The sequence below is a fragment of the Ovis canadensis genome, chromosome 1, assembly GCF_042477335.2.
Source record: "Ovis canadensis isolate MfBH-ARS-UI-01 breed Bighorn chromosome 1, ARS-UI_OviCan_v2, whole genome shotgun sequence".
NCBI lineage: Eukaryota > Metazoa > Chordata > Mammalia > Artiodactyla > Bovidae > Ovis > Ovis canadensis.
The window spans coordinates 194,780,389-194,807,573 of NC_091245.1; the positions used below are offsets into that span (position 1 = coordinate 194,780,389).

Here is a 27,185-nt window from a genome sequence, read left to right on the forward strand (position 1 = left end):
GACTATATGGTTAGAGCTTAAGGAGCAAAAAAATGACTAGAGGGAGTGCAGTAGAGCCAAACATGTAAAAGTGTGTTCAATCACACATGGCCTTGTAGGCTCTATTAGGATTTTATTCAGAGCATAACTGGAAGTGTTTCAAATGGGAAATGATACAATCCAATCTTTTTATTTTAAAAGATGATTTTGGCTGATGGTCTGGAGAAAGTACAAGAAAGAAGTAAGGAGGCTATTAGAAAAGTTCAGGTAAGATATGATAGTGGGTTTGGTCAGGTTAGTGGCCAAGAAAGAGGGTGAGAAAAGGGAAGGGAGGTCAAGGCTGAGTCCTAGTCTTCTGACTTAAGCATCAGTGGAAATGCCATTTACTGAAGGAGTAAAAGAATTGTTTCAGACATGCTCAGTTTCAAACATTAGGGAGAAATACAGCGGAAGAAATCAAATAAGACGTAACGTCTGGTGTTTAGGAGATATTTGGGGGAAAAAGATATATACACAAGAATAATTAACATAAGAGTCTAACCTTAAAACAGAAGACGTCTGCTAAATAGTAGCTACTTGAATAAGCAACAATGGATGCAAATTCTCCTTGATAAAAAAATGGCTCCATCAAGATTAGAAAAGTTCAAAGTTTTGAATATAACTAAAGAAAAAGTATCAATCAGAAAGTTTCACACAGAAGAAAAGCATAGAAATCACAAAAAAGAACAACAAAACCAGAGTACAAGCACAGAAAAAGAGAACCTGAAAAGGAGATTCCTAGGCCCACAAAATACCTATCCTAGGACAAAAGAAGCCTACCTTTGCCAGCCATCAGTGGCAAGTATGCCTAGTGTATACAGAGGTAGATTTTAGGCTTAATCAAGAGTCACTAAACACACCATTGATAAAATTAAAGATCCTTGACCTGATCTATGCTCACCAAGCATTAAAGCAGTTCTTTTATCAATCAATTTTTATCTCCTTATTAATAAGGTAATATTTTTAACTGGGTTTCAGAAGATTCTTGATAAACATTTAACTAGAATATATCTGGATTTTGACCATTCTGAGTTTTCTATCATGCTGTGTGTTTTCAATATAAAGATGCACTTCTTTTTAATTGAGGAAAGTTTTCTTGAGTGAATTATAAGTTCAAGCATTTATTCTCTTCTTTTAAAAAAATTTACTTTTTCCAGAAAGTCTATTATATGCTATAATATAATACAGCATCCCTGGGTTGGGAAGATCCCCTGGAGAAGGGAAAGGCTACCTACTCCAGTATTCTGGCCTGGAGAATTCCATGGACTCTACAGTCCACGGGGTGGCAAAGAGTCGGACACGACTGAGCAACTTTCTCATATATATATGTATATATATATACACACACCTGTTTTTTTCTCTCTAAACTTTAAAAATTCTCTTTGCTTTTGTTTCATTTTGTTTACTTTTCCTATTGTATCCTTTATGTCCCCTATTGATTTTTTTTCTATAATTTCTCTTTGTGTTTCAACTTAAGAAAACAGTTTGCTTTCTTCTTTCCTGGGTTATGCTAGTTCAAAATCAATCTCTTCTGGTTGTTAAGCCATCTTTTCCTCCTGCCAATAAGCTTTGTTGTTTGTTTCCACCTCTTCTTATTAGTATCTCTGTATGAATGCCAGGTCAGTTCCTTTTAAACTGCTTATTACTGAATGAGTTGGCTGGACCAGAAAGCTTAGAGTGCAGGGTAGAGATGGAAGCATATTTTTACATCCTTTAAAAGCAAAAAACTGTCAACTTATCTGATACTAGCAACACAGATGGTTTTGACCAAATATGGGTCCCCCTAGTTCTCTCAACAAAACCACATCAAGGATGGCTTTTGCTAGCTTGCTACTCCAATTTCCATGTACCCTGCTATAAACAAGGGATTTACAGCCCCTCACCTTTACGAAGTTCAATTTAAGTTTGGTTACCACTGAGCATTCTCAACATTTCATGTTTTTACCCTTCTCTTCTTTCCATGTAGCTTTTGCCAGATCAAAAATAGCCTTTACCTGTATTTTGTTGCCCAGATATTATACCTGTCTTCTTAGTTTTGCTTAATGCTAGGTGAAGCTGTATGGATAGAAGTATGTTTACATTTTATTTTCCTTGTTGATTTTGTATTTGGTTTCCATATAATATACCTATTGGCAAGAACATGTTGGCCAGAAGATAAAAGCATGGCTAAATCCCAGTGGCAGCTTTTGTTTCTCACAAAAATTAATAAGTTGGCATTCTGACTTCATCTATTATTCCTTAATTTGTTTGATTAATGTGATTTATTTGGAACTTACCTCTTATATAAATGAATTTGTTCTTGTTCAGTTATGAACCTAGAATGCTATGGTTTATAATAAATATTATATTATGAAATAGCAAACAATGCCCAATATACTACTTTGATCACGTTAAAACACATATTGGGGTTTTGTTATAGAAATAAATTCTGCTCCAAGAAAAGAATAAATGTAACTAAACTAAATATTGCCAAATTATAGAATGTTTTGCCTGGCTCCTTTAGTCACATCATTCTTTCCTTCTTCACCTTGTTTATGAACACTAACTAGTATGCTATGTATTCTTTTGGGTGTTTAAGCTTTTTAAATTCCACTGAGGTTTTACTGAAGTGTTTATGTTGATGTACACTAGAGTCTCGTGTATGCTTAATATGACCTCAAATTTTCCATTATCATCTCCCAGCAGGAACCTGGCAAGGTTATATCCATAAGACTTCACTATTTAGAAACATATCATATTCCAAATTTGTATTCTTTCTTTTTTTAAAAGTAATAATAAAAGCTATTAGAATATCTTAACCTTGATATTAATAAATATAATCTAATTCAAAAGTCAGAAAAAATTGAGATAACTTAATAGACTATCTTTGCTTTTCAACCCCTGAGTTAGTAAAAGGTATATTTAAAAGTATGTGTTTGGTTAGACGACAGATTTTAAAAAATTAACATTTAAAAATTAATCCAAATAATGATGAAATATTCAAAGAGCTGGCAGATACAAGTTCCTATATTATATTTAAAAGCACTTTGATCTGGATGGTGAATTACATTCTAACTAAACAAATAACAGGGTTACCCTGGTGACTCAATGGAAAAGAACCCTCCTGCCAATGCAGGAGATGTGGATTCAATCCCTGGGTCGGGAAGATCCCCTTGAGAAGGAAATGGCAACCCACTCCAGTTTTCTTGCTTAGGAAACCCCATGGACAAAAGATCTTGCAGGCTACAGTCCATGGGGCTCCAAGAGTTGGACATGACTTAGTGACTAAACAGCAACAGCAACAAAAAGTAACAGATTAATGAATCAGACAAAAACACAAAGAGAAAGCTAAGCTTCGGAAGTTAACCATTATTAAGAAGACGACTTCTAAAAACTGAAATAAAAAATAATAACAAACAAGAAAAAATTAATACCTTCAGGTCGGTACTGTGCAACAATTGTGACAGCTTGGCCAGCATTTTTTAAAGCAGCTGCTGCCTGCTCATGGCTGGCAGTTCTGAGGTCAACACTGTTTACCTGTAAATCAAATCAAATATTGAATTTGAAAGAAAACCATCACATTAATTAGAAATCATAATTGCCTGTTTGTTAAGAAGGCATACATTAAAAAAATTACTTGCAATTATTTTATGACTGAAATATTTTCTTGTTCTGATTTACTAAAAATATATTGCACAGTAAAACAAAAGATTACTATCAATCAAAACATTTTTATTCACTAAAAATACTATGTTTACTGTCAAGTGAACAAAACCAAAACATTTCCCCCTAGGTTTCTAGAAGGCTACCAATCTCTTGAGAAATGTCCCTTAGTTTGACAACATGAAAAGTCAAAAGTGTCATCATTTTGTGTATTTCATTTCACTAGTAACTCAAACAATGAAAAGGAAATTCATTTTGTTTATAGCATCATTTCAACTCCCGTCATATTTTCACTATTATTAGTCTCAATTTCAATTCTCTTCCTTTCTTTCCTAAACTAAACCTTATATTCTTTTGGAGTAACTGGAAAGCAATAACTTCAAGTATTAAAAGAGCTCAGATCTCATAGACTGACATTAAATACAACAAATGTTACTAAATGAGCAAGACGACATTCTTTTCTTTTTTAACATGAGGACCTTCCTTGGGTGAGGTGATCAATCCCACTCCAGAAGAATCAGTTCAGTTCAGTCGCTCAGTCGTTTCCCACTATTTATGACCCTACGAATCGCAGTACGCCAGGCCTCCCTGTCCATCACCAACTCCTGGAGTTTACTCAAACTCACGTCCATCGAGTCGGTAATGCCAGCCAGCCATCTCATCCTCTGTCGTCCTCTTTTCCTCCTGCCCCCAATCCCTCCCAGCATCAGAGTCTTTTCCAATGAGTCAACTCTTCGCATGAGGTGGCCAAAGTACTGGAGTTTCAGCTTTAGCATCAGTCCTTCCAAAGAACACCCAGGGCTGATCTCCTTCAGAATGGACTGGTTGGATCTCTTTGCAGTCCAAGGGACTCTCAGAAGTCTCCTCCAACACCACAGTTCAAAAGCATCAATTTTTCAGTGCTCTGCTTTCTTCACAGTCCAACTTTCACATCCATACATGACCACTGGAAAAATCATAGCCTTGACTAGACGGACTTTTGTTGACAAAGTAATATCTCTGCTTTTCAATATGCTATCTAGGTTGGTCATAACTTTTCTTCCAAGGAGTAAGTGTCTTTTTAATTTCATGGGTGCATTCACCATCTGCAGTGATTTTGGAGCCCCCCAAAATAAGTCTGACACTGTTTCCACTGTTTCCTCATCTATTTCCCATAAGAACAGGCAACTTAATTCCTTTTTCTGAAAGGCTGCCAGTACCTAGTACACTGCACAGTACACTACCTTTAGAGACTGAAACTTACACTACAAAAAAACTTAACAGGACACTGATATGAGCATTAGACTTAGATGTAACTAATTTAAATATTTAAGTTGGTCTTCTCCCCTAAGAACCATCAATGAATAAAATACAGCAATGTTTGGGACCTTTAATGAATACTTTTGGAAAGGAAGAGAAACTATCATGCAATTTTTATATGAAAGTTTGTTTCTTCAACATCTAATCTAAAACTCGTTAAAAGTTACACATCAATTTTATAAAATTTGACTAGAGCCAGAAATTTCTGGGATGTAAAGAACATTTAAAACAGTGAAGACCTGATGTTTTATATTATCTATAAAGGATATCACTATGTAACTAAGTTAATACGTGCAGACACCTTTCGAATGAAAATCAAGACACAAAAACCTTAATCTAAACGACTGTAACATATCGTGGTTTTATTAGAGAATATCTCTAGCTAAAAGCCATAAAAAACTCAACACAATGTATAAATAGCTTTACATTGAACATAAAATCCTAATTCTAGCAGAAAAAGTTAGAGAAGAAATATAAAAGGTAGACAAACTTTCAAAGATTGTTGTAGAAAATATTATAATTTTTAATGAATTATTCCTGAGCGTCAAAGTCTTTGCCTACAGAAAAAAATCTGAAGACAACCAATATAGATTCAAAACAGAATAATTTGTTCAGAAGACCACAAATTTAAAATGTTCCTAAATAATGCCAAACATTTTAATGTAAAACATTATCAAGGATATCTTATAAGAAATCTTGGTAGTGAGAGGCACATAGTGGTCATTAAAAGAAAAAAAAAACACACCACTTAAAAATATGGAGATATAATTTATATAAAATTAACATTTTTCAAGTTTAGTGTTTTTGTGGTTTTCACTACATTCACAAGTATTACAATCATCACCATGCTTCAGATCCAAAATATTTTCATCAGCTCCCCCAAACCCCACTACCTATTAGCTAGCATTCTTTCCCCTCTTCCCTCTCCTCTTAGACCCTGGCAACCCCTACTCTACTTTCTAAGAATTTGTCTGTTCTGTACATTTAAAATAAAAGAAATATTTAACATGTGGTTATTTCTGTTTGGCTTCTTTACTTAGCTTGTTTCCACAGCTCATCCTTGATTTAGTACATCATCACTTATTATAGCTTCATCATCTACTCCATTGTATGGATATTCCATATTTTATTTATCTATATTGTTAATTTTATTACTTTTGATACTACTGTAAATAAAACTGTTTTCTTAATTTCACGTTCAGATTGTTCAGTGCTGGTATACAGAAACACAACTGTTTCTTACATAGTGACTCTCTGTCCCGCAAAATGTGCTGAGTTTATTATCTTTGATTTTTTAAGATCTCATAATACCTTCTGTATATAAGATCATAGAGTTTGCAAATAACATATATTTTCCTTTTTCCTAACAGCCCAATGTAGAAGCTCCAGTACAAGGCTGAATAAAGGTGGCAAGAGTGGACACCCTTGTTCCTGATCTCAGAGGGAAAGCTTTCAGTGTTTTACCATTTAGTGTTATTAATACAAAGGCTATCAGTTTTTCATAGACACACTTTGTCAGGTTGAGAAAGTTTTCTACTATTCCTAATTTGCTTGGTGGTTTTATGATGTAAAGGTGGTGGTTTTGAATCATGAGATAGTTTATATCCTTAGCTCTATTAACATGGTGTCTTACTTTGTTCGGCATTCCTATGTTGAACCAGCTATACATTCCTTGGATAAATTCCACTTATAGTACATAAATCTTTTTTAATGCTGGTGTACAATCCTTTTTTATACTGTTGAATCCATATGGCTATTTTGTTGAGAATTTTTACATATAAATTCATAAGGGATATTGAGTTTTTTCTTATGATATTTTTGGTTTGATACAAGAATGAATTGGCCTTGTACAATGAGTTGGGGAGGGTTCTTCACACCTATTCCCTTTTTTGGGAAGAGTTTGTGCATGACTGGTGTCAATAATTCTTAATACATTTCATAGACTACACTAGTGAGGCCATCTGGCAATGGGCTTTTTCCTTTGTGGGAAGTTTTGATTATCAATTCAACCCTTAACTGTTAGAGATCTATAGTTACAGTTTCTGTTTCTTCTTGAATCAGTTTCAATGGTTTATTTCTTTCTAGAATTTATCAGCAATTACACAGTCATGTTCAACTCTTTGCAACCCTACAGACTGTAGCCCACCAGGCTCCTCTGTCCATGGGGTTCTCTAGGCAAGAATACTGGAGTAGGTTGTTGTGCTCTCCACCAGGCGATCCTCCGGACCCAAGGATGAACCCAAGTCTCTTGCATCTCCCACACTGGCAGGTGGATTCTTTACCACTAGCACCACCCATATACAACTATATATCATGTTTAATCTATATGACAAATATAAAATGTCCTTTTATTTTTAGTAACAATTTTTGTCTTAAAGTCTACTTTGTCTGATATTTGTATAGCCACTCTATGTGTTTCCTGGTTACTGTTTGTATAACGTATCTTTCCCAACATTTTATTTTCAACAAAGATTGAATCTAAAGTTTGTCTGTTGTAGAAAGTATATAGTTGGATCTTTCTTCATCTATCCTGCTAATATCTGTCTTTTAATTGGAGTATATAACGCATTTACCTTCAATGCATTATTCAACAGAAAAGATTTATGTCATCCATTTTACTATTTGTTTTCTTCACACCTTATGTCTTTTTTTGCTTGTCTATTCCTCTATTACTAATGTCTTTGTAAACTAGATATTTTCCAGTGTACTATTCTAATATCCTTTAAAAATCATATATACACGAGTTATTTTCTTAGTGGTTTTGATAGATAATTAACACTGTATAACCATTTACTTTGGAGTAACTTAGTTTCAATAATAAATAAAAACTCTGCTCTAATATATCTCTTGTGGTACTCTTGTCATATAAATTACATTTTTAAACAATGTGTGTGTGCCCATCAAAAGATATCTAAAATTATTGCTTTATTTAATCACTGTTTAAATTATACAGGAGGAAAGTGCTACAAACAAAAAATACACTTATGCTGTTTTAAATTTACCTATGTATTTTTAAGTGTTCTTTATTTACTCATATGGATTTAGGTTACTCTCTAATGTCATCTCTTTTTAGTCTGAAGGATTCTCTTTAGTATTTCTTGGGTTTACTGTCTATAACAGAACTTAAGGAGATTAACTTCCCTTAGGTTTTGTTAACCTAGCACTGGGATTTGTTCTTCATTTTTGAAGGATAGTTTGACTGGGTACAAAATCCTTGGACAATGGCTTTTCTCTTTCACAACTGCCTTCTGGCCTCCATGTTTTTTGACAAGAGATTAGTTGTTAATCTTACTGAAGATTCCCTGTATGCAGTAAGTCATTCTCTTTACTTACAGGGTTCTTTGTCTTTGGATATTTGATTATGATATTAACATATCCGTGGTATGGATCTCTTCAAGTTTCTTCTACTTGTAGTTCACTGAGCTTCTTAGATGTGCACAATGTTTTCATTAAATATGGGAACTTTTTAGCTACTTATTTATTTAAATATTCTGTCTCTTTCTCTCCCATCATTCTGACTTTATTATGCATATACTGGTACATTTGATGGCACCCCTGCAAGTCTCTGAGGCTCTGTTAATTTTTAAATTTTTCTTAATTCTTTTTTCTTTCTGTTCTTTAGCCTAGGTATCTTAATAGACATATCTTCAAAGTTTGTGGATTCTTTTTTTGCCAGGTCAAATCTGCTGTTGAGCTTGACAAAGAGGATTTTTTTTTTCCTGATTTCACTTACTGTACTTTTCAACACCAAAATTTGTTTCTTTTTTATAAAAGTTACCTCTTTATTGACATACTCTACTTGGTGAGATACTATTCCTATATTTTCCCTTCATCCTGTAGATATAGTTTCCTTTAGTTCTTCAAACATATTTAAAATATCTCATTTAAAATCTTTATCTAGTATTCTAATTTTGGGCTTTTGTCGAGACAGTCTCTACTGATTCTTTTCCCCCTGCATTTATTTCCTTGTTTTGTTGAAAACTGGACAATTAAAAAAATAAATAGCAATTTTGGAAATCAGATCTCCTATCTAGGGCTTGTTATTACTGCTGTTTGTTATGGTAGTCATTTGGGGACTTTTCTAAATTCTATAAGGTTAATATTTTGTTATATGTGCCACTGAAGTCTCTGTCTGATTAACAGAGTGGTTAGTTAATGATTGGACACAGACTTCCTTAAATACCAGACCCTTTGCTGAAAGGCTCTGTGTACATGTTGGGTAATGCCTTCAACGATCAGTTAGACAATTGATAATTCTGCCTTAATCGTTACCCACTTCGTGCAGAGAGCCCCATAATCAGCCAGAAGTGAGAGTTTAGGGCCTTTTCAGGTCTTTCCTGAGCAGGCATACAGTCCAGGACATGTATGTGTCCTCCTAGATTCCAAGGAATAAGAGCTTTTCAAAGGCCCTATGGAGGTTTCTCCCTAGTTTTTCCTTTTAAGTTTTCAATTAGTCTACTGTCTGCCCCAAATGTTATGCAATGTCTCAGAAAGCCATAATACGTCTGTAATTATCTTGACACTTAGCCCAGGGGAAAAGGCTTTTGCATTGGTGGAGCTTTGAATCAGGTCAAATACAGAGAACCTTAAAATAAGGTGTTCCAAGAACCACCAGCCAGGTCAAATTATAACAGTTCTTTGGAAAGGAAACTATGAATATTCTACCACCATTTTGCTTTCTTTACTGGCTTAGGCCACCAGTTTTCACCATAAATTTTGGCTATTTTCCAAGGCTAATATGGTGAGGGAAATAATAATATTTCCCTAATAAGGCAGGGAAATTAAAACTGATAAAACTCAATAAAAACTCCACAAACCTCACTCTTAGGGAAATTCAGCATTTTTTTTTTCTTTCCTCTTCTTGAGGAAATACTTCCTGAATTGTTTTAAGTCTTTGGTTAATTTCCAGAGTTCTAAAAAGCTTATTCTAACAATTCTGGCCACTTTTCTCATTGTTTCTATGGGGGACAGCATTTCTATTGAAGTCTTTTGAGTCACTTTCCATGACTCTAAAATTTCAGTGCATATCAACTATGTTCTCCTCTATTCTTGGCATCATTGGAAATAATAGTAATACCTCCATTTATATCATAGTGGAAAATGTAGTGTTCAACATCTGTAATAAATTCTGATTTCAAAAGCTTCTGTCTTCAACAACATTAAATATATCAAAGGGAATTATTTTATAGAAATCATTATTTTCTCACTTCCCAAATAACTTTTTATACTTTTTTCAGTAATATGGGTTATCATTAAGAACATTAATAACAAGGGTATAAGAACACAGGAGCAGCAACATTAGTATCTCATGGAAACTCACTAGATATACATATTTTCAGATCCTACCTAAGTCATACTGCATCAGAAACTTTGGGAATGAAATCCAGGAATTTGTGTTTTAATAAAGCCTTGGGGTGATCTATAGCGAGTTGAAGATTGAAAATAGTTAAATTTTATGTAAAGAGGTACTTAAACAAGTGTCCCATAGTTTTCTTTTAGTTTTTAGTACATTTTTTCATGTTTTTCTCTTTATCCTAACGTCTTTTCTATTTTTCTTAGGATGTTTCCCTACAGAAGTTAGTAACCACTAAAAATTTTAAGATTACTGATACGTACTGCCAAACAGAAAGCTGTATGTAACTTATAGTAACATTAGGGCAAGCAAGTGGTTGGGACTGTTTAGACTTTCAGTTTTAAAACTGCACCTAGAGGGGTTGCCAGACGTGGGGCTTTCAGTGCTAAAACTGGAAAAGTTCTGAGTGAGCCAGGTTGTGTTGGTCGGTCAGTCTAACATAGTCTAGCTGTGTGTTAGTAACCCAGATCAACAGTTTCACATGGAAATTTACAAAACATCTATTTTTGTTTTGAGTTTTTCACACTTAACTCTTAAGCCAACTGAGAATTTATTTTGACACAAGGTGTGAAGTGAGGCTCTAAGCTAATTTTATTCCACCAAGTAACTAGCTAGTTTGCCCAACATTTATTTTTTTAAAAAATTCATTCCTTACCACTAATATGAATACTACTGAAAGTCATTTTTAAAATTTGAATTACAGTATAACTTACAAGCAATAAAATGTACAAATTTAAACAGTTCAGCTGGAAGGACTTTTGACAGCTGTATATGCCCATAAGATTACAATCCCAAACATACCTTTTCCACCTACCAACCTAGAAATCTCCATTATGCCTCTTTATGGTAATCAATACAATTACCACCAACCATGTTCTGACTTATCAGTATAAATTATGTTGCTTGCTCATGGTTATCTTATAGTCTTATAAGATTATCTTATAATAACTATATTAATTATAATATAGTGTGTATTTTTGTGGTGTATTCTATATTTACTCAACACAATTTTTTTCAGTGTCATCTGTGTTGCTTGAGTGTCATTATGTATAAGCTGTTATGAACATTCCTATTATAGTGTTTCTGTAAACAAACGATTTCTTAGGTAAAATGTGGGTGATAAGGTTAGACGTATGTTTAATTTCTTTAAAACTTCGTCAGAAGTTCTTGCAGCAGTTGCATAGTTTTACATATCCACCAGTAATGAATAATAACTGCCCCACATTCTTGTCAATGCTTGCTGCCATCATTTTTTTCCCCTTCTAGTCATTCAACTGGATAGGATATGCTACTTCATTATGGCTTTAGAAATGTTTTTATTTAGGTACAATTTACATTCAGTAATCTTTTTTAGTATACAGGTAAAAAGTTTTGACAACTTTGTATATTGTATAGCCACTGCCACAATCAAGATATAGAAAAGTGACATTGTTCCCAAATTCCTCTAAACGTGCTTATTCACTGTGCTTTTGCATTGCCCTGATGCCTAATGTTAAGTACTGTTCCATGTGTTTATAGGCCATTCATACACCTTGTTTTGTAAAATATCTCTTTAAGTCTTTTGCTTGTTTTAAAATTTACTCATCTTTCATTGCTTCTTCGTGGGATATGTTAATATATTCTGGATATGAGTTTTCTGTATATATATGTACTGAGCATATTTTTTCCCTACTGTATGGTTTGCCTACTTGGTTTCTTAAAGACATCTTTTTTTTTTTTAAAATGGTTACTGTTTAATACATCTTGTCCAAGAAACTGCTGTCTGCCTCAGGGTTGCAAAGATATCCTCCTACTCTTGGTCCTGAGCAGCTCAAAGTACAGAATTGCTGAGGTTGGTTTTCATAGATCTTCATCTCAAAGTTCTCTATTCATTGGCAGGTGCCTTGTATTTTGAGATGCTCTGTGTGACTCAGTAATAATTTTCTCTTAATTCTCTACTGGTTCCAAACCTTTGGTTTACAAGCTCCAGGTTCTTGGTGAAGACCCATGAAAAAGATAAGGGAGGTAGATACAGACTTGCTCTGTGACTTCTTAGAATTTTTACCAGTTTGACCAGTCCACTGAGGCCATTACATGTTGGGTCAAGTTTTGGCTGCTATCTTCCTGCATCTGTCTAATCCTTCTCTCTCCCCTACCACTCTCCAAGGAGGAGCTGCCACTGTGTTGTCCATGAAGGGCTACTTACTGTCTGGAAGTCAATTTATCTAGGTCACTTTGAATCGTCAGTTCTCTTGGTGAGTCTAGTTTTTATAAACTTATCCAGACTGTTTTTGTTTGTTATGATAAGAGTGATGGTCTCTTAAGACACTCAATATTATAACCATGTAACTAAGGTGTGCTTCTGCTTTAAAATCTGTTCCAATAATCATTATTTTCAGTTAGTATTATGCTATTTTAGTTGCTGTAGCCTGAAACATTTGAGAGCAATTTCTACTTACTTGCACTGCATACAAATATATTTTCTACAATTGCAGTACCACTGCCTATTTGAAGACTCAAATTTCCAAGAGTTTCATTCAAGTATCAACTAGTTATACCAAGATCTGAGAACAACTAAAACAAAAGAGAGATGTACTTCTTTTGCAAATGATCAGTCATCACCTTTCTGTCTTGGCTTCAGTCTATTTTTAATTATAAAGGATCCTCAGAAGGATCTAAGTATGTGCAAGGAAGGATCAGGTGGCAAGAGGGACTGATCTGAAAATGGCAATTAAAAGATCCAAATTTTGGAATGCTTTTCCTATCATGTTCTAGGCACATATATTTTGGTTTGAAGAGTATTTTCTGATGTTTACTTTAAACTGAAGAAATGATTTAAAATAGTTATTAACAATGATCAGCACTGCTGATTTGGATATAGGTTTTTCCTTATATCTCAGATGCTAAATTTTAGAAGTGTTACCTAAATATTTAATTAAAACAAAATGACACAGCATAATATAGTGGTTAAGGGGAGGTATTATTAGCTACTGTGAGCAAATTAAACTCTGTTCTTCAGTTTTCTCATTGGAAAAATGGTTATAAGGATGATGCTCCTGAGTCTACTATAAGCAATGTAAGATATTTTTCAAAGAATACCACTCGCCAATTCAGGCAGCACTGAATACCAACATATAAAGTATTATTGACATTAAGCTCACAATGCAAAATTTAGAACATAAGGAAACAAAGCATGTCATCATAAAGTAACATGTATTACACACCTAAACTTCAGAAAATAGAACTATTATATTATTTACAGAATACAGACATATCCCATTTTATTGTGCTTTACATTACTGTATTCACAGGTACTGCATTAAAGTTTGTGGCAACCTTGCTTTCACCAAGTCTATTGGTGCTATTTTTCCAATAGCATTTGTTCACTTTGTGTCACTTTTGTGTCACTGTCACATTTTAGTAATTCTTGAAATACTTCAAACCCTCCACCAGCAAAAACATTATGACTTTCTGAATATCCAGATGATGGTTAGCACCTTTTAGCAATAAAATAAAAAATTAAGGTATGGACATTGTTTTTTAGACATAATGCTAATCTAACAGACCTAACAGAAGCAGAAGATATTAAGAAGAGGTGGCAAGAATACACAGAAGAATTGTACAAAAAAAGATCTTCGTGACTCAGATGCTCACGATGGTATGATCACTCACCTAGAGCCAGACATCCTGGAATGCAAAGTCAAGTGGGCCTTAGAAAGCATCACTACGAATAAAGCTAGTGGAGGTGATGGAATTCCAGTTGAGCTATTTCAAATCCTAAGAGATGATGCTGTGGAAGTGCTGCACTCAATATGTCAGCAAATTTGGAAAACTAAGCAGTGGCCACAGGACTGGCAACGTCACTTTTCATGCTAATCCCAAAGAAATGCAATGCCAAAGAATGCTCAAACTACTGCACAACTGTACTCATCTCACACGCTAGCAAAGTAATGTTCAAAATTCTCCAAGCCAGGCTTCAACAGTACATGAACTGTAAACTTCCAGATGTTCATGCTGGATTTAGAAAAAGCAGAGGAACCAGAGTTCAAATTGCCAACATCCCTTCGATCATCAAAAAAGAGAAACAGTACAGAAAAACATCTGCTTCTGTTTATTGACCAATGCCAAAGATTTTGACTGTGTGGATCACAACAAACTGTGGAAAATTATTCAAGAGATGGCAAAACCAGACTGCCTGACTTGCCTCTTGAGAAATCTGTATGCAGGTCAAGAAGCAACAATTAGAACTGGACATGGAACAACAGACTGGTTCGAAATAGGGAAAGGAGTACGTCAAGGCATGTATATTGTCACCCTGCTTATTTAGCTTATATGTAAGGTACATCATGAGAAATGCTGGACTGGAGGAAGCACAAGATGGAATCAGATTGCAGGGAGAAATATAAATAACCTCAGATATGCAGATGACACCACTCTTATGGCAGAAAGGAAAGAAGAACTAAAGAGCCTCTTGATGAAAGTATAAGAGGAGAGTGAAAAAGTTAGCTTAAAGCTCAACATTCAGAAAACTAAGATCACGGCATCCGGTCCTATCACTTCATGGCAAATAGATGGGGAAACAGTGGGAACAGTGGCAGACTTTATTTTTCTTGGCTCCAACATCACTGCAGATGAACTGCAGCCATGAAACTAAAAGACACTTGCTCCTTGGAAGAAAAGTTACGACCAACCTAGATTGCATATTCAAAAGCAGAGACATTACTTTCCCAACAAAGGTCCTTCTAGTCAAAGCTATGGTTTCTCCAGTAGTCATGTATGGATGTGAGAGTTGGACTATAAAGAAGGCTGAGCGTGGAAGAACTGATGCTTTTGAACTGTGGTGTTGGAGAAGACTCTTGAGAGTCCCTTGGACTGCAAGGAGATCCAACCAGTTTATTCTAAGAGAAATCAGTCCTGAGTATTCATTGGAAGGACTGATGCTGAAGCTGAAATTCCAGTACTCTGGCCACCTGATGTGAAGAACCAACTCATTGGAAGAGATCCTGATGCTGGGAAAGATAGAAGGTGGGAGGAGAAGGGGATGACAGAGGATGAGATGGTTGATGGCATCACCGACTCAATGGACACGAGTTTGAGTAAACTCCGGGATTTGGTGAGGGACAGGGAGGCCTGGTGTGCTGCAGTCCAAGGGGTTGCAAAGAGTTGGATATGACTGAGCCACTGAACTGAACTGAACAGACTACAATATAACATAATCATAAGTTTTATATGTATTTGGAAACCAAATATTTGTTTGACTTTCTTTACTGCAATATGCTTTATGGTGGTGACCTGGAACTGAATCTGCAGTATCTCTGAGGTACGTCTGTATAAAATAAATTGGTTTAAAAGAAAAACCTAAAAGAACATAACATAACAAACTTTAAATAGTCAAGATTCTCCCAAAACCACCAAGGAAGATTTGAAAAAGAATTAGAACTTCTAGAAAGAAAATGATACTTTGAAATGAAAAAGTTAGTTTTAGCCTAAAGAGCTTATTAGACATAGATGAAGAAAATTTATGAACTAGAAATCAGATCTGACTGATAATCACTTAATGATAAAAAATTTGGACTCACCAGGAAGGAAAGTTGATTCTAAAGTTGGATGCATCTAACAGCATAGCTTCAAATATACAAGGAGAAAAATTGCTGCCAGGACAAACTGTTAGACCTACCTTCCATTCACATAAACTTTAAAAGCCATTTTTAATAATAAAGCAACAACAGACTGAAGCATAAAGAAGATATGAACTATGCAAGTAACAAAGATGAGTTAACAGACATACAGAAAACCTTGCAGTCAACAAACAGAGAATGCATACTTTCTTCAAGTATATTCATAAAGACTGACATATTTTAAGTGAAATACCAAAAGAAAATCTATCATACAGAACATGTTCCCTGTCAACACTGTAACTCTACATTAAGCTGTAAAATGTTAGAAGATGATAGCCAAAATACCTTCCATATCTTTAGAATATAAAAATTTTTAATAATTAACAGGTCATAGTTAAAATAGTAAAAACATTATTTTGATTAACATATCCTACCGATATAATACGATCTCCTTTTCTGAGCTCTCCACTAAGATCGGCAGGTCCTCCAGCCAAAATAAAGGAGATAAATATTCCTTCTCCATCTTCACCTCCTACAATGTTGAAACCAAGGCCTGTTGAACCACGATGAAGAACAACTTTTCTAGGTTCCCTGAAAATGAAAAAAATATTGAATACCTTAAAATATATAAAGAACTTAACATTCTATCAATGAGAATTCCCCACTGATATATCATATTACCATACTATTAAGAAAATTAGATAAAATTTAAAGGACTTTTCTAAACTTTGGGGAAAAGAAATTCTTTCTAAGCCTAGAAATTAAAAAGAGAAATCCTAGTTTTATACAAAAGCTAAAAATCCTTTTAGCAAAATATAAAATTAAAATAAAAAGGTGAAAGCAATGTGAAAATTTTAATAAATGATATAAAGAGCCCACTCAAAAAATAATACTCATGAAAAGTTGATTGTCTAAGAAGTAGTTACTCCATTTCTCACATGTTGAAATAAGTGGATATCCCTTTGTGTTTAGAGAAAGTACATAGGTCCCCTTTCCAGTCTCAAAGGGATAAACCATGAATGACCTATGCCAGTCACTGTATTTCCACTCTCCTCTGATAATTTGAGGCTATGACCCTATTTTGGCCTCAGAGAAATAAAGAGAAATTTTACTGTCACTTTCCTGAGACAGACAGACCCTAACAAGGACAAAGCTCATTCTGTAGCCACACAAATCACATTTGTTCCCTTCCTTATCCCAAATTCACCCACACAAAAGAATGAACTATAAAATCCCATTACTGATTTGGACATATTACAATCATGAAGATAAAACCAACAGAATCCCAGAGACATCATGGACCTAGGGTTGCTACACAAATGTTAGAAATGCCCATCTCTAGATTTTTTTATATAAAATAATTAAATATGTTTATTTCTTAAGTCACATCCCTCCAATTCATCTACCTATCTCTGCTTTTCATCTATTTTTCCACATGCATCTCTTGTGCTCCCTCCAACTCGTAATTTAAAATCTCTGAAATTGGGATACATTTTACAACTAATAATGCTGCACATCCATTGCCAGTTGTACATAACTGTGTGAGAACCATTTACATTTTCAGTAAGACTATGAACATTCCAACAGCAGGCTATTTTAGATATGATGAATCACAGAATATCATTTGAGATTAGAATGTCTCATACATGGTAAATATTTTAAAAATTTAATCTGCTTTTTAAAAAAATACTGGAGAAAGCTGTTGGTAACAAATGGCTTAAAAGAATATTTCTAAAAATTGAATTTTAGGGATTCTTTCATATAATGTAGGACTAATCTTAAATATCTGTCTGCTCAAAATTTAAAGTGGTGTTTTCCAGTCACACACAGGTATTCATCAATCAGTTTTGTCAGGTCACTTCAGGATTAACAAAATCATATTTTCTTGTCAAAATCAGCAAAATTAAATGATATGTTGTTTAGGAAATACACACATACAGACATATATGAAAGAAAAAGAGGAATAATAAAATCAAAATTCAGGTAAGAAGTTAACTTGGTGGGGCAGTAGGAGAAGCAGGGTAGGATCAGGGGCACAAGACAGGTTTTACTATATTGGTGCTGTCTTATTTCCTTGTTATATTGTGGCCTCATGGTGAGGATTCCTATAGTACATTAAAACATATGTAGGAATTATAATGCTACATTAGCAAACAATAATTTAAAAATATCCTGCTGAAATTACCAGTATTTCCAGAGGAAAATAAATTCTAATTTTTCAAATATCATATGCATATGAAGAGATCTTCAACAACACTAATCATTAGGGAAAGGCAACAAATCACAATGAGCTACATCCCACCTGCTACAAAGGCCATAAGACAAAACAAAATAGAAAAAGCAAGCACTAATGAAAATATGGAGAAACTGGAACCCTCATATACTGATGGTGAGAATGTAAAATGGTGTGACTGCCATAGAAAACAATTAGGTGATTCTCATGTACCTAAATATAGTTATTACCATGTGCTCCAGTAATTCCATATCTATGTATATATCTAAAGCAATTAAAAGTATACAAGCAGATATGTGCATGACAATGTTTATCATGTCATTACTCGTAATACCCAAAAGGTGGAGACAAACCAAGTGTCCATCAACAGATGAGTGGTAAACAAAATGCAGTATATACATACAGTGAAATATTATATAGCCATAAATAAGAATTTGGATGCATAAAACAACATGTATGAAACTTGTAAACATTATGCTAAGTGAAAGAAACCAGATACAAAATGTTAAGTATTATAAGATTCCACTAAGTGAACAGTTTAGAATATACAAATTTACAAAGATGAAATATGATTAGAGGTTATCAGGAGCTAGAACAGGAAATGTGAGTTAATGCTTAATGATTACAGGGTCTGAGGTGATGAAAAGGGTTTGGAAAAAGACAGTGGTGTTGGTCATTAATGCCACTGAACCACAATTTGAAAAGGTTACAATAGCACTTTTTATGTTATACATCTGTTCAGTTCAGTCACTCAGTAGTGTCTGACTCTTTGCAATCCCAAGGACTGCAACATGCCAGGCTCCCCTGTCCATCACCAACTCCTGGAGCTTGCTCAGGTTGATGTCCATTGAGTCGGTGATGCGATCCAACCATCTCATCCTCTGACGTCCCCTTCTCCATCTGCCTTTAATATTTCCCGGCATCAGGGTCTTTTTCTAATGAGCCAGTTCTTTGCATCAGGTGGCCAAAGTATTGGAATTTCAGCATCAGTTCTTCCGATGAATATTCAGGACTGATATCCTTTAGGATGGACTGGTTGGATTACTTTGCAATCCAAGGGACTCTCAAGAGTCTTCTCCAACACCACAGTTCAAAAGCATCAATTCTTCGGCACTCAGGTCTCTTTATGGTCCAACTTTTACATCGATACATGACTACTGGAAAAACCATAGCTTTGACTAGATGGACCCTTTGTCAGCAAAGTAATGTCTCTGGTTTTTAATGTGCTGTCTAGGTTTGTTGTAGCTCTTCTTCTAAGGAGCAAGTGTCTTTTAATTTCATGACTGAAGTCACCATCTGCAGTGATTCTGGAGTGCAAGAAAATAAATTCTGTCACTGTTTCCATTGTTTTCCCATCTATTTGCCATGAAGTGATGGGACCAGATGCCATGATCTTCATTTTTTGAATGTTGAGTGTTTTTTACCCTCAACAAGCCAACTTTTTTACCCTCCACTTTCACTTTCAAGAGGCACTTCAGTTCCTCTTTGCTTTCTGCCATAAGGGTGGTGTCATCTGCATATCTTGAGGTTATTGATATTTCTCCTAGCAATCTTGATTCTAGCTGGTGCTTCATCCGCCCAGCATTTCACATGATGTACTTTGCATGTAAAGTTAAATAAGCAGAGTGACAATATATAGCCTTGACATACTCCTTTCCCAATTTGGAACCAGTCTGCTGTTTCATGTCTGGTCTGTTACTTCTTGACCTGCATAGAGATTTCTCAAAAGGCAGGTAAGGTGTTATACATATTTTACCATAATTTAAAAAATTTCTATTGTAATACATGAAAAATCACAGAGCCATACATTTTAAATAGCTAAACTGTATGGTATGTAAATCATATTGTAATAAAGGTGTTAAAAAATGAAATTTAGAGTCATTAACTATATGCTGGGAATTCTTTTATCTTCCCTTTATATTGGTAATGTGATATACTCTCTGAAAAAGTGTTTAGGGTCAAACTGTGCAAAGCTTCTAATATGAAGTAAAGATTTCAATACTTCATTATCTGGGCAAAGTAGTAGAATTATCAAAAGAGAGTGATAAAACACAGCATTTTAGAAAGACATATTCAATAATCAACCACCTGATTTTAAAAATATAGGAAAAGAGGTAGGCCTGTTGTATAATACTACAAAGTTCAACACAATATTCTAGACAAGAGATATGCAGTGAAAAAAGATGGGAATAGCAATGAAGATGCTAACATATTTTTAATTTGAGAAATATGCTGATTAGAGACTATATAAACCATTAACTACTTCCACTTTACTTCTATAAATAAACACTATTAGATAATAGCAACAAGAAAACAGCCATGATAGATCAGTATACTAGCACAGCCTAAATGTTAATAGCCCTAAAAATTCATATCAGAAACATATAATCATAGATGCCATTCTTTCTGACAATATACATTCTAAAACAATTACTGAGCACCTATTAAATTAAATCCTCAACACTGGTAACTCTTGAAGAAGAGGACAGGACAAACACTCCTATCTGACATTTAAGAGATCACTGCCTAGAGTTGGTAGTCTAACTAATACAGAATAATTATAAAAGTTCAAAAAAAAGAGTCAATAATAATAAAATTTAAAAAACATAAATGACATTAATTGGTATCATTTACCACTAAATTCTTTAAAGCTAATATGAAATACTTCCATGAAAGTTATACAGCAAACTGTTCATATATAATACATTACTAAGTTGAATAATATGAAAAAGACCTAAAATATTTTTTCACTTTTTCTTTCCTACTTATTTAAGTTTTTTGGGAATAAAAAGATAATCTGCAAACTTCAGTGAGTAATGTTAGTAATGTTCGATGAAAGTAGATTTTAGGTGTCAGAATTTCAAATATATATACCAACAAACAAAATTCTGAATACGAATCAAATGATAGCCATAATATTTTATGATATATATTAGAAATGGACTATATGAAAAGTTAGTTTTAAATATTCATAAGCATACTTTTAACTTCATTTCACCTAAACTAATTTTTAAGTATAATTTACCAATCCTTGAAAAAAGGAACATTAAAAAAAGTGGAGATTTGAAAAGTAAAATATTTTTACACTTATGGCCCTTTAATGAACCTTTCAAATAAAAAATTAAGGTTTAAATTTATTATCTGTTAATAGAATTATTTAGTCCTGAAAACTGTGACTATCCTACTTGGTTGATTGGTTGATGTAAGAATGATGACTATTCAATTACTTACCTTGTAATTTCATCATCTCCAAGTACTGCTTTAGAAACAGGTGAATATCTGGCTGGTGATGCTGGTGTCTGGCCCAAGTAGGAAGGTGGGCTAACATGGTTATCGACAGGCTGAGAAGAAGCTTAAAAATAAAGTAAAAAACACTTGAAAATGGAAACACACCATTCAGTACCATGTTTATAGGTTATCAATGTCACAGTTAATTAATGTATAATTCATAGTTACTCATTTATATAATAGGTTTTCGTAGAGAAAATGTATTTACTAGGTAAAAAAATATTAGAGAAGCTCAACTTTCCAGGTAAAAACTAGACATTTAGACATTCAGATCAGCAAAGCAAATTTATTCCATTTGGTTTCTCTGACAAAACAACTAAAAAGGAGTTTTACAGTAACTGAATCGCCAAATGTAAATCCAGGAAAGGTTATTCAAAAGATTGCCACAGGAAAGACTGAACTAAATCAATATTAAGTATAATAATTAAATTTTTCTAAGAAGTTATTTTGCAGATTAACATTTTTAGAGAAGTATATTCAGCGGATCCCTGAACAACATGGGGGTTAGAAGCACTGACCCTCCAAGCAGTTGAAAATGCACATATGACTTTACAGCTGGGCCTCCATATTCATGGTTCTGCATCTACAGATTGAGCCAACCATAAGATCTGTAGTATGCTCTGAAAAAAATCTATATATAAGTGGATCTGCATAGTACAAACCCACATCGTTGAACAATCAACTGCATACTCAAAATTTGATTGTAACAAAAACCAAAAGCTTAAAAATAAGTGCAAAAAGATTATGCTTGACAAAGTTTTAAAATAAATTAAGGGACTTCTGGCTTTCCAGCATGACTCTCATGAAAAAAGAACATACTAAAATGCAAAAACACAGTCTGAAGAGATGGGGCAAGCCTAAGAACCAGACTCATATACAACAGTGATGCTGGAATGATTAGACCAGAATTTGAAACAAAAATGATTAATACACTGATATGGATAAAGCAAACAGTATGTATAAAGAAGGCAGTATGCAAGAACAGATGGGCAATACAAGTGGAGAGATGGAAATTCTAAGAAAGAAACAAAAAGAAATACTAGAGATCAAAAATACCATAACAGAAATGAATAATGTCTTTGATGAACTACTAGTAGTTTGGACATGGTTGAGGGAAAGAATCTCCGAGCTTGATATCTCAGTGGTAACCTCTAACACTGAAAGCAAAGAGAAAAAATGACTGGGGTTGGTGGGTGGGGGCGGGGATCAGAACAAAATATCCAAGAAAAGTGACAAAACTACAAGACTACAAAAAGTACAATATGTGTAATAGGAATACCAAAAGGATAAGGAGAGAAAGAATAAAAGCATTTGAAACAACAATGATGATAATTTCCCCAATTAATGTCAGACACCAAACCATAGACAGACCTAGGAAACTCAAGAGAACACTAAGCAGGATAAATGCAAATGCATATTGTTTTCAAACTACAGAAGAAAAAAGGAGGGGCAAAAAGCCCTAAAAGCAATTGCAGGGAATTAAAAGCCTTACCTTACTGGTAGAGGCGCAAGGTAAGGATTACGCCTGACTTCTTAGTAAGTCATTCAAGTAAGACAATGGAGTGAAATATTTAGTGTTAAGAGAAAAAACCCACCTTGTATCCTGTGAAATTATCCTTCAAAAGTGACGAAGACATAAACACTTCATTAAACAAAAACTGAGGGAATATTTATTGCTAGTAGATTTGGCTTTTGAAATGTTAAAAGAAGTTCTTTAGAGAGAAGGGAAGTTCAGTTAGTCAGAAGTTCAGCTATACAGAAAGAAAGAGCACTGAGGGAATAAGGTAAAATAAAAACTAGTTTTTCTTATTCTTGATTGATCTAACAAAACCCTGTTCCAATAACGGCAATGTTGTATTTGACTATATATGCATCTATATATTTGTGTATAAATGAAATGAATGTCAGCATGATACAAGGATACAAATGATACATGAAACAAAAGTGATACAAGGGATGGGAGTGAGGAATTAGTATTATTTTGTTATTATAAGAAACTCTCACTAACAGTAAAACTGCACAGTCTTACCTCGAAGTGGAATTAGATTAGCATACATGAATACTGCAAACTCTAGGGCAACCATCAAAAAAAGTGAAAGAGAATAGAACTAATACACTAAGGAAGGAGAGAAAACAGAATCATATAAAATGCTTAATTAAAGCCATTCCCCCCACCCCCAAAAAATGGATGACAAATATAGGACCAAAAAACAGGGCAACAAATAGAAAAGAGTAAGTAGCAAATATCACAGACATTAATCCAACTCTATCAATAATCACTTTGAATATCAATGGCCTAAGTACACTAATTTTAAGTGGAAACAGTGTCACACTTTGTTTTCTTGGGCTCCAAAATCACTGCAGATGGTGATTGCAACCATTAAATTAAAAGATACTTACTCCTTGGAAGGAAAGTTATGACCAACCTAGATAGCATATTAAAAAGCAGAGACATTACTTTGCCAACAAAGCTCCATCTAGTCAAGGCTATGCTGTTTCCAGTGGTCATGTATGGATGTGAGAGTTGGACTGTGAAGAAAGCTGAGCACTGAAGAATTGATGCTTTTCAACTGTGGTGTTGGAGAAGACTCTTCAGAGTCCCTTGGACTGCAAGGAGATCCAACCAGTCCATTCTAAAGGAGATCAGTCCTGGGTATTCTTTGGAAGGACTGATGCTAAAGCTGAAACTCCAATACTTTGGCCACCTCATGTGAAGAGCTGACTCACTGGAAAAGACCCTGATGCTGGGAGAGATTGCAGGCGGGAGGAGAAGGGGACGACAGAGGATGAGATGGCTGGATGGCATCACCGACTCAATGGACATGATTTTGAGTAAACTCCGGGATTTGGTGAGGGACAGGGAGGCCTGGCGTGCTGCGATCCATGAGGTCGCAAAGAGTCAGACACGACTGAGCGATTGAACTGAACTGATTGTCAGAGTGGATCAAAAAACCAAGACCCAAGTATATACTGCCTACAGTAAAGCCACTTTAAATATAAAGGCCTATATATATTAAAAGTGAAAGGATGGAGAAAGATACATCATGCTAACGCTAATCAAAAGAAAGCAGGAGTAGCTATATTAATTTCCAACTGAGAAGACTTCAAAGTAAGGAAAATTATCCATGTTAAAGAAGGGCATTACTTAATGATAAGGTCGTCAGTTCTCCAAGAAGACATACAATCTTTAACATCTAACAATAGAGTGTCGAACTATGTGAGGCCGAACTATGTGAGGCCAAACTATGTGAGAAATCGATTAATCCATACCTCTTTAACAGAAATGAACAAACACAGCAGGCAGAAAATCAGGAAGGACATAGTTGAACCCAATAATATCACTAATCAATTGGATATGATGGACATCTAGAGACCACTTCATCCAACAACAGCAGAAAACATATTTTTCTTAAGCTCCCATGTTAACATTCACCAAGACAGACCGTGTCCTGGGCTATAAAACAAATCTCAACAAATTAAAAAAAATAGAAATCATACAACGTTCATTCTTAGACCACAATGAAATTTAACTAGAAATCAATAACAAAATGATAGCTAAAACCCCCAAATATGGGGAGACTAAATAACACATTCCTAGATCCACTTGGGTCAAAGAAGCAATCTCCAGAGAAATTTTAAAAATGTTTTGAACTAAAATAAAATGAGAACACAACTTATCGACATCTGGGATACAGGAAAAGCAGTGCTTAGAGAGAATTTTACAGTATTAAATGCATATATTAGAAAAAGAGAAAGATCTTCATCTAAAATGAATCATCTTGGCTTCTACCTTATAAAACTAGAAAAGAGAGTAAATGAAATTCAGAGTAAGCAGAAGTAAAAAAATAAAAAATCTGAGCAGAAATCAATGAAATTTAAAAAACCAGGAATCAACAGAGAAAAAAATTAATAAAAACCAAAGCTGGTTCTTTGAAAAGATCAATAAAATCAAGCCTCTAGCCAGGCTGAGAAAAAAACAGAAGACAGAAATGAAAAAGCAGCTATCACTACAGGTTCCATGATATTAAAAGAATAGTAAGTACTATGAAGAACTCTATGCCCAAAGATTTGGTAACCTAGACGAAATGGACCAGTTCCTTAAGGAGACAATCTGCCAAAACTCACAAAGAAGAAACAGGCAATCTGAACAAACCTATATCTATTAGAAAAACTGAATCAATAATTGATAATCTTCCGAAATGAAAGCACCAGGCCCAAATGGGTTCAGTGGTGAGTTCTATAAAATATTAAAGAAATGAATTATACCAATTGTCTAGAACCACTTCCAGGACACAGAAGCCAAGGGAATACTTCCTAACTTATTCCGTGACGCCAGCATTATTTAACAAAACCAGACAAAGAAATCTTAAGGAAAAAAACCCTATAGAACATCTCTCATGAACATAAGTGGAAAAATCTGCAACAAAATGTCAGCAAATCAAATCCAACAATATATAAAAAAAATTATATACCACAAGCATCTGGGATTTATCCCAAGTATGCAAGGTTGGTTCAATATTCAGAAAAAAATACATATGATCCATCACATGTGTATGCATACATACTCAGTTGCTAAGTCATGTCCAACTCTTTGTGACCCCATGGACTACAGGCCTTCAAGCTCCTCTGTCCATGGGATTTTCCATGCAAGAATACAGAAGTGGGTGGCCATTTCCTCTTCCAGGGGACCTTCCCAATCCAGTGATCAAACGTACATCTCCTTTGTCTCCTGCACTAAGGTAATGCTTATTAAATCAACGTGATACTGCTGTACAACTATCAGAATGGCTAAAAAAACAGAACAATGGTAAAACCAAATGCTTGTGAGGATGTGGAGTAACAGGAACTCTCATACATTGTTGGTGGAAATGCAAAATGGTATAGCCACTTTGGAAGACAATTTAGCTGTTTATTATAAAACTAAACACAGTCTTACCACAGATCCAGCAATTGCACTCCTTGGTTATGGTAAAAGGAGTTAAAAATTCCTGCACGATATTATGCGAAAGGAGGCTTTTTGCTTTTCTTTCAAATATCTACTATGCCTTCTTTAATTCAACAGGTTTATGGAAAACTTTAGCCTGTGTGATTTTAAAATATTTTTGAATTTTTAACTCAAATTTGGCAAAACCAGCAGAGGGCTGAGTTATTTTTATTGTTTTTAAGGAGTTTGAGGTTTTTGGGTATAACTTTGGTATTTCAATTGGATATACATGATATATTCAATGCCATTTTGTATGTTTCAGGTAAAGTAGGAAATGTTAATCAAATTATATAGAACATATTTTATGAAAATCAAAATGTGATATATATATTTTTAAATTTTTATGAGTACAGTTGATTTACAATGTTGTGTTAGTTTTAGGTATAAGAAGTTCAGATTTTAAAAGGCTACATATTGTATAATTCCAACTACATGACATTCTGAAAAAAGGCAAAACTATGGAGGTAATAAAATGATCAGAGGATGCCAGAGGTTAGAGGAGCGGGAGGGATGAATAGGCAGCGTACAGGATTTTTAGGGCAATGAAACTGTGCTGTATGATACTGATAGCTGGTACATGTCATTATACATTTATCCAACCCTACAGAATGTACAACAAAAGAGAACCCTAAAGTATACTATGGGCTTTGGGTAATGATGTGGCAATGTAGGGTCATCAGTTGGAACTAATGTACCACTCTGGTGGGAGATGCTGATAATAGGAAAAGCTATGGAGGTGGGACACTTCTGGATCCTTGCTTAATTTTCCTG

General features: G+C 34.5%; 1 protein-coding gene across 12 annotated transcripts in view; it reads right to left on the bottom strand.

Annotated features, from left to right (window-relative positions):
• DLG1 (discs large MAGUK scaffold protein 1) overlaps positions 1–27,185 on the bottom strand; it is a 267,898-nt gene that overhangs the window by 56,440 nt on the left and 184,273 nt on the right. For all 12 annotated transcript variants that reach the window (XM_069556571.1, XM_069556594.1, XM_069556591.1 and 9 more), the window contains 3 exons: positions 21,374–21,494; positions 16,344–16,500; positions 3,432–3,534 (listed from right to left, as the gene is read on the bottom strand). In XM_069556571.1, the coding sequence (XP_069412672.1) occupies positions 3,432–3,534; positions 16,344–16,500; positions 21,374–21,494 (381 nt within the window). The remainder of the gene's footprint in view (positions 1–3,431; positions 3,535–16,343; positions 16,501–21,373; positions 21,495–27,185) is intronic.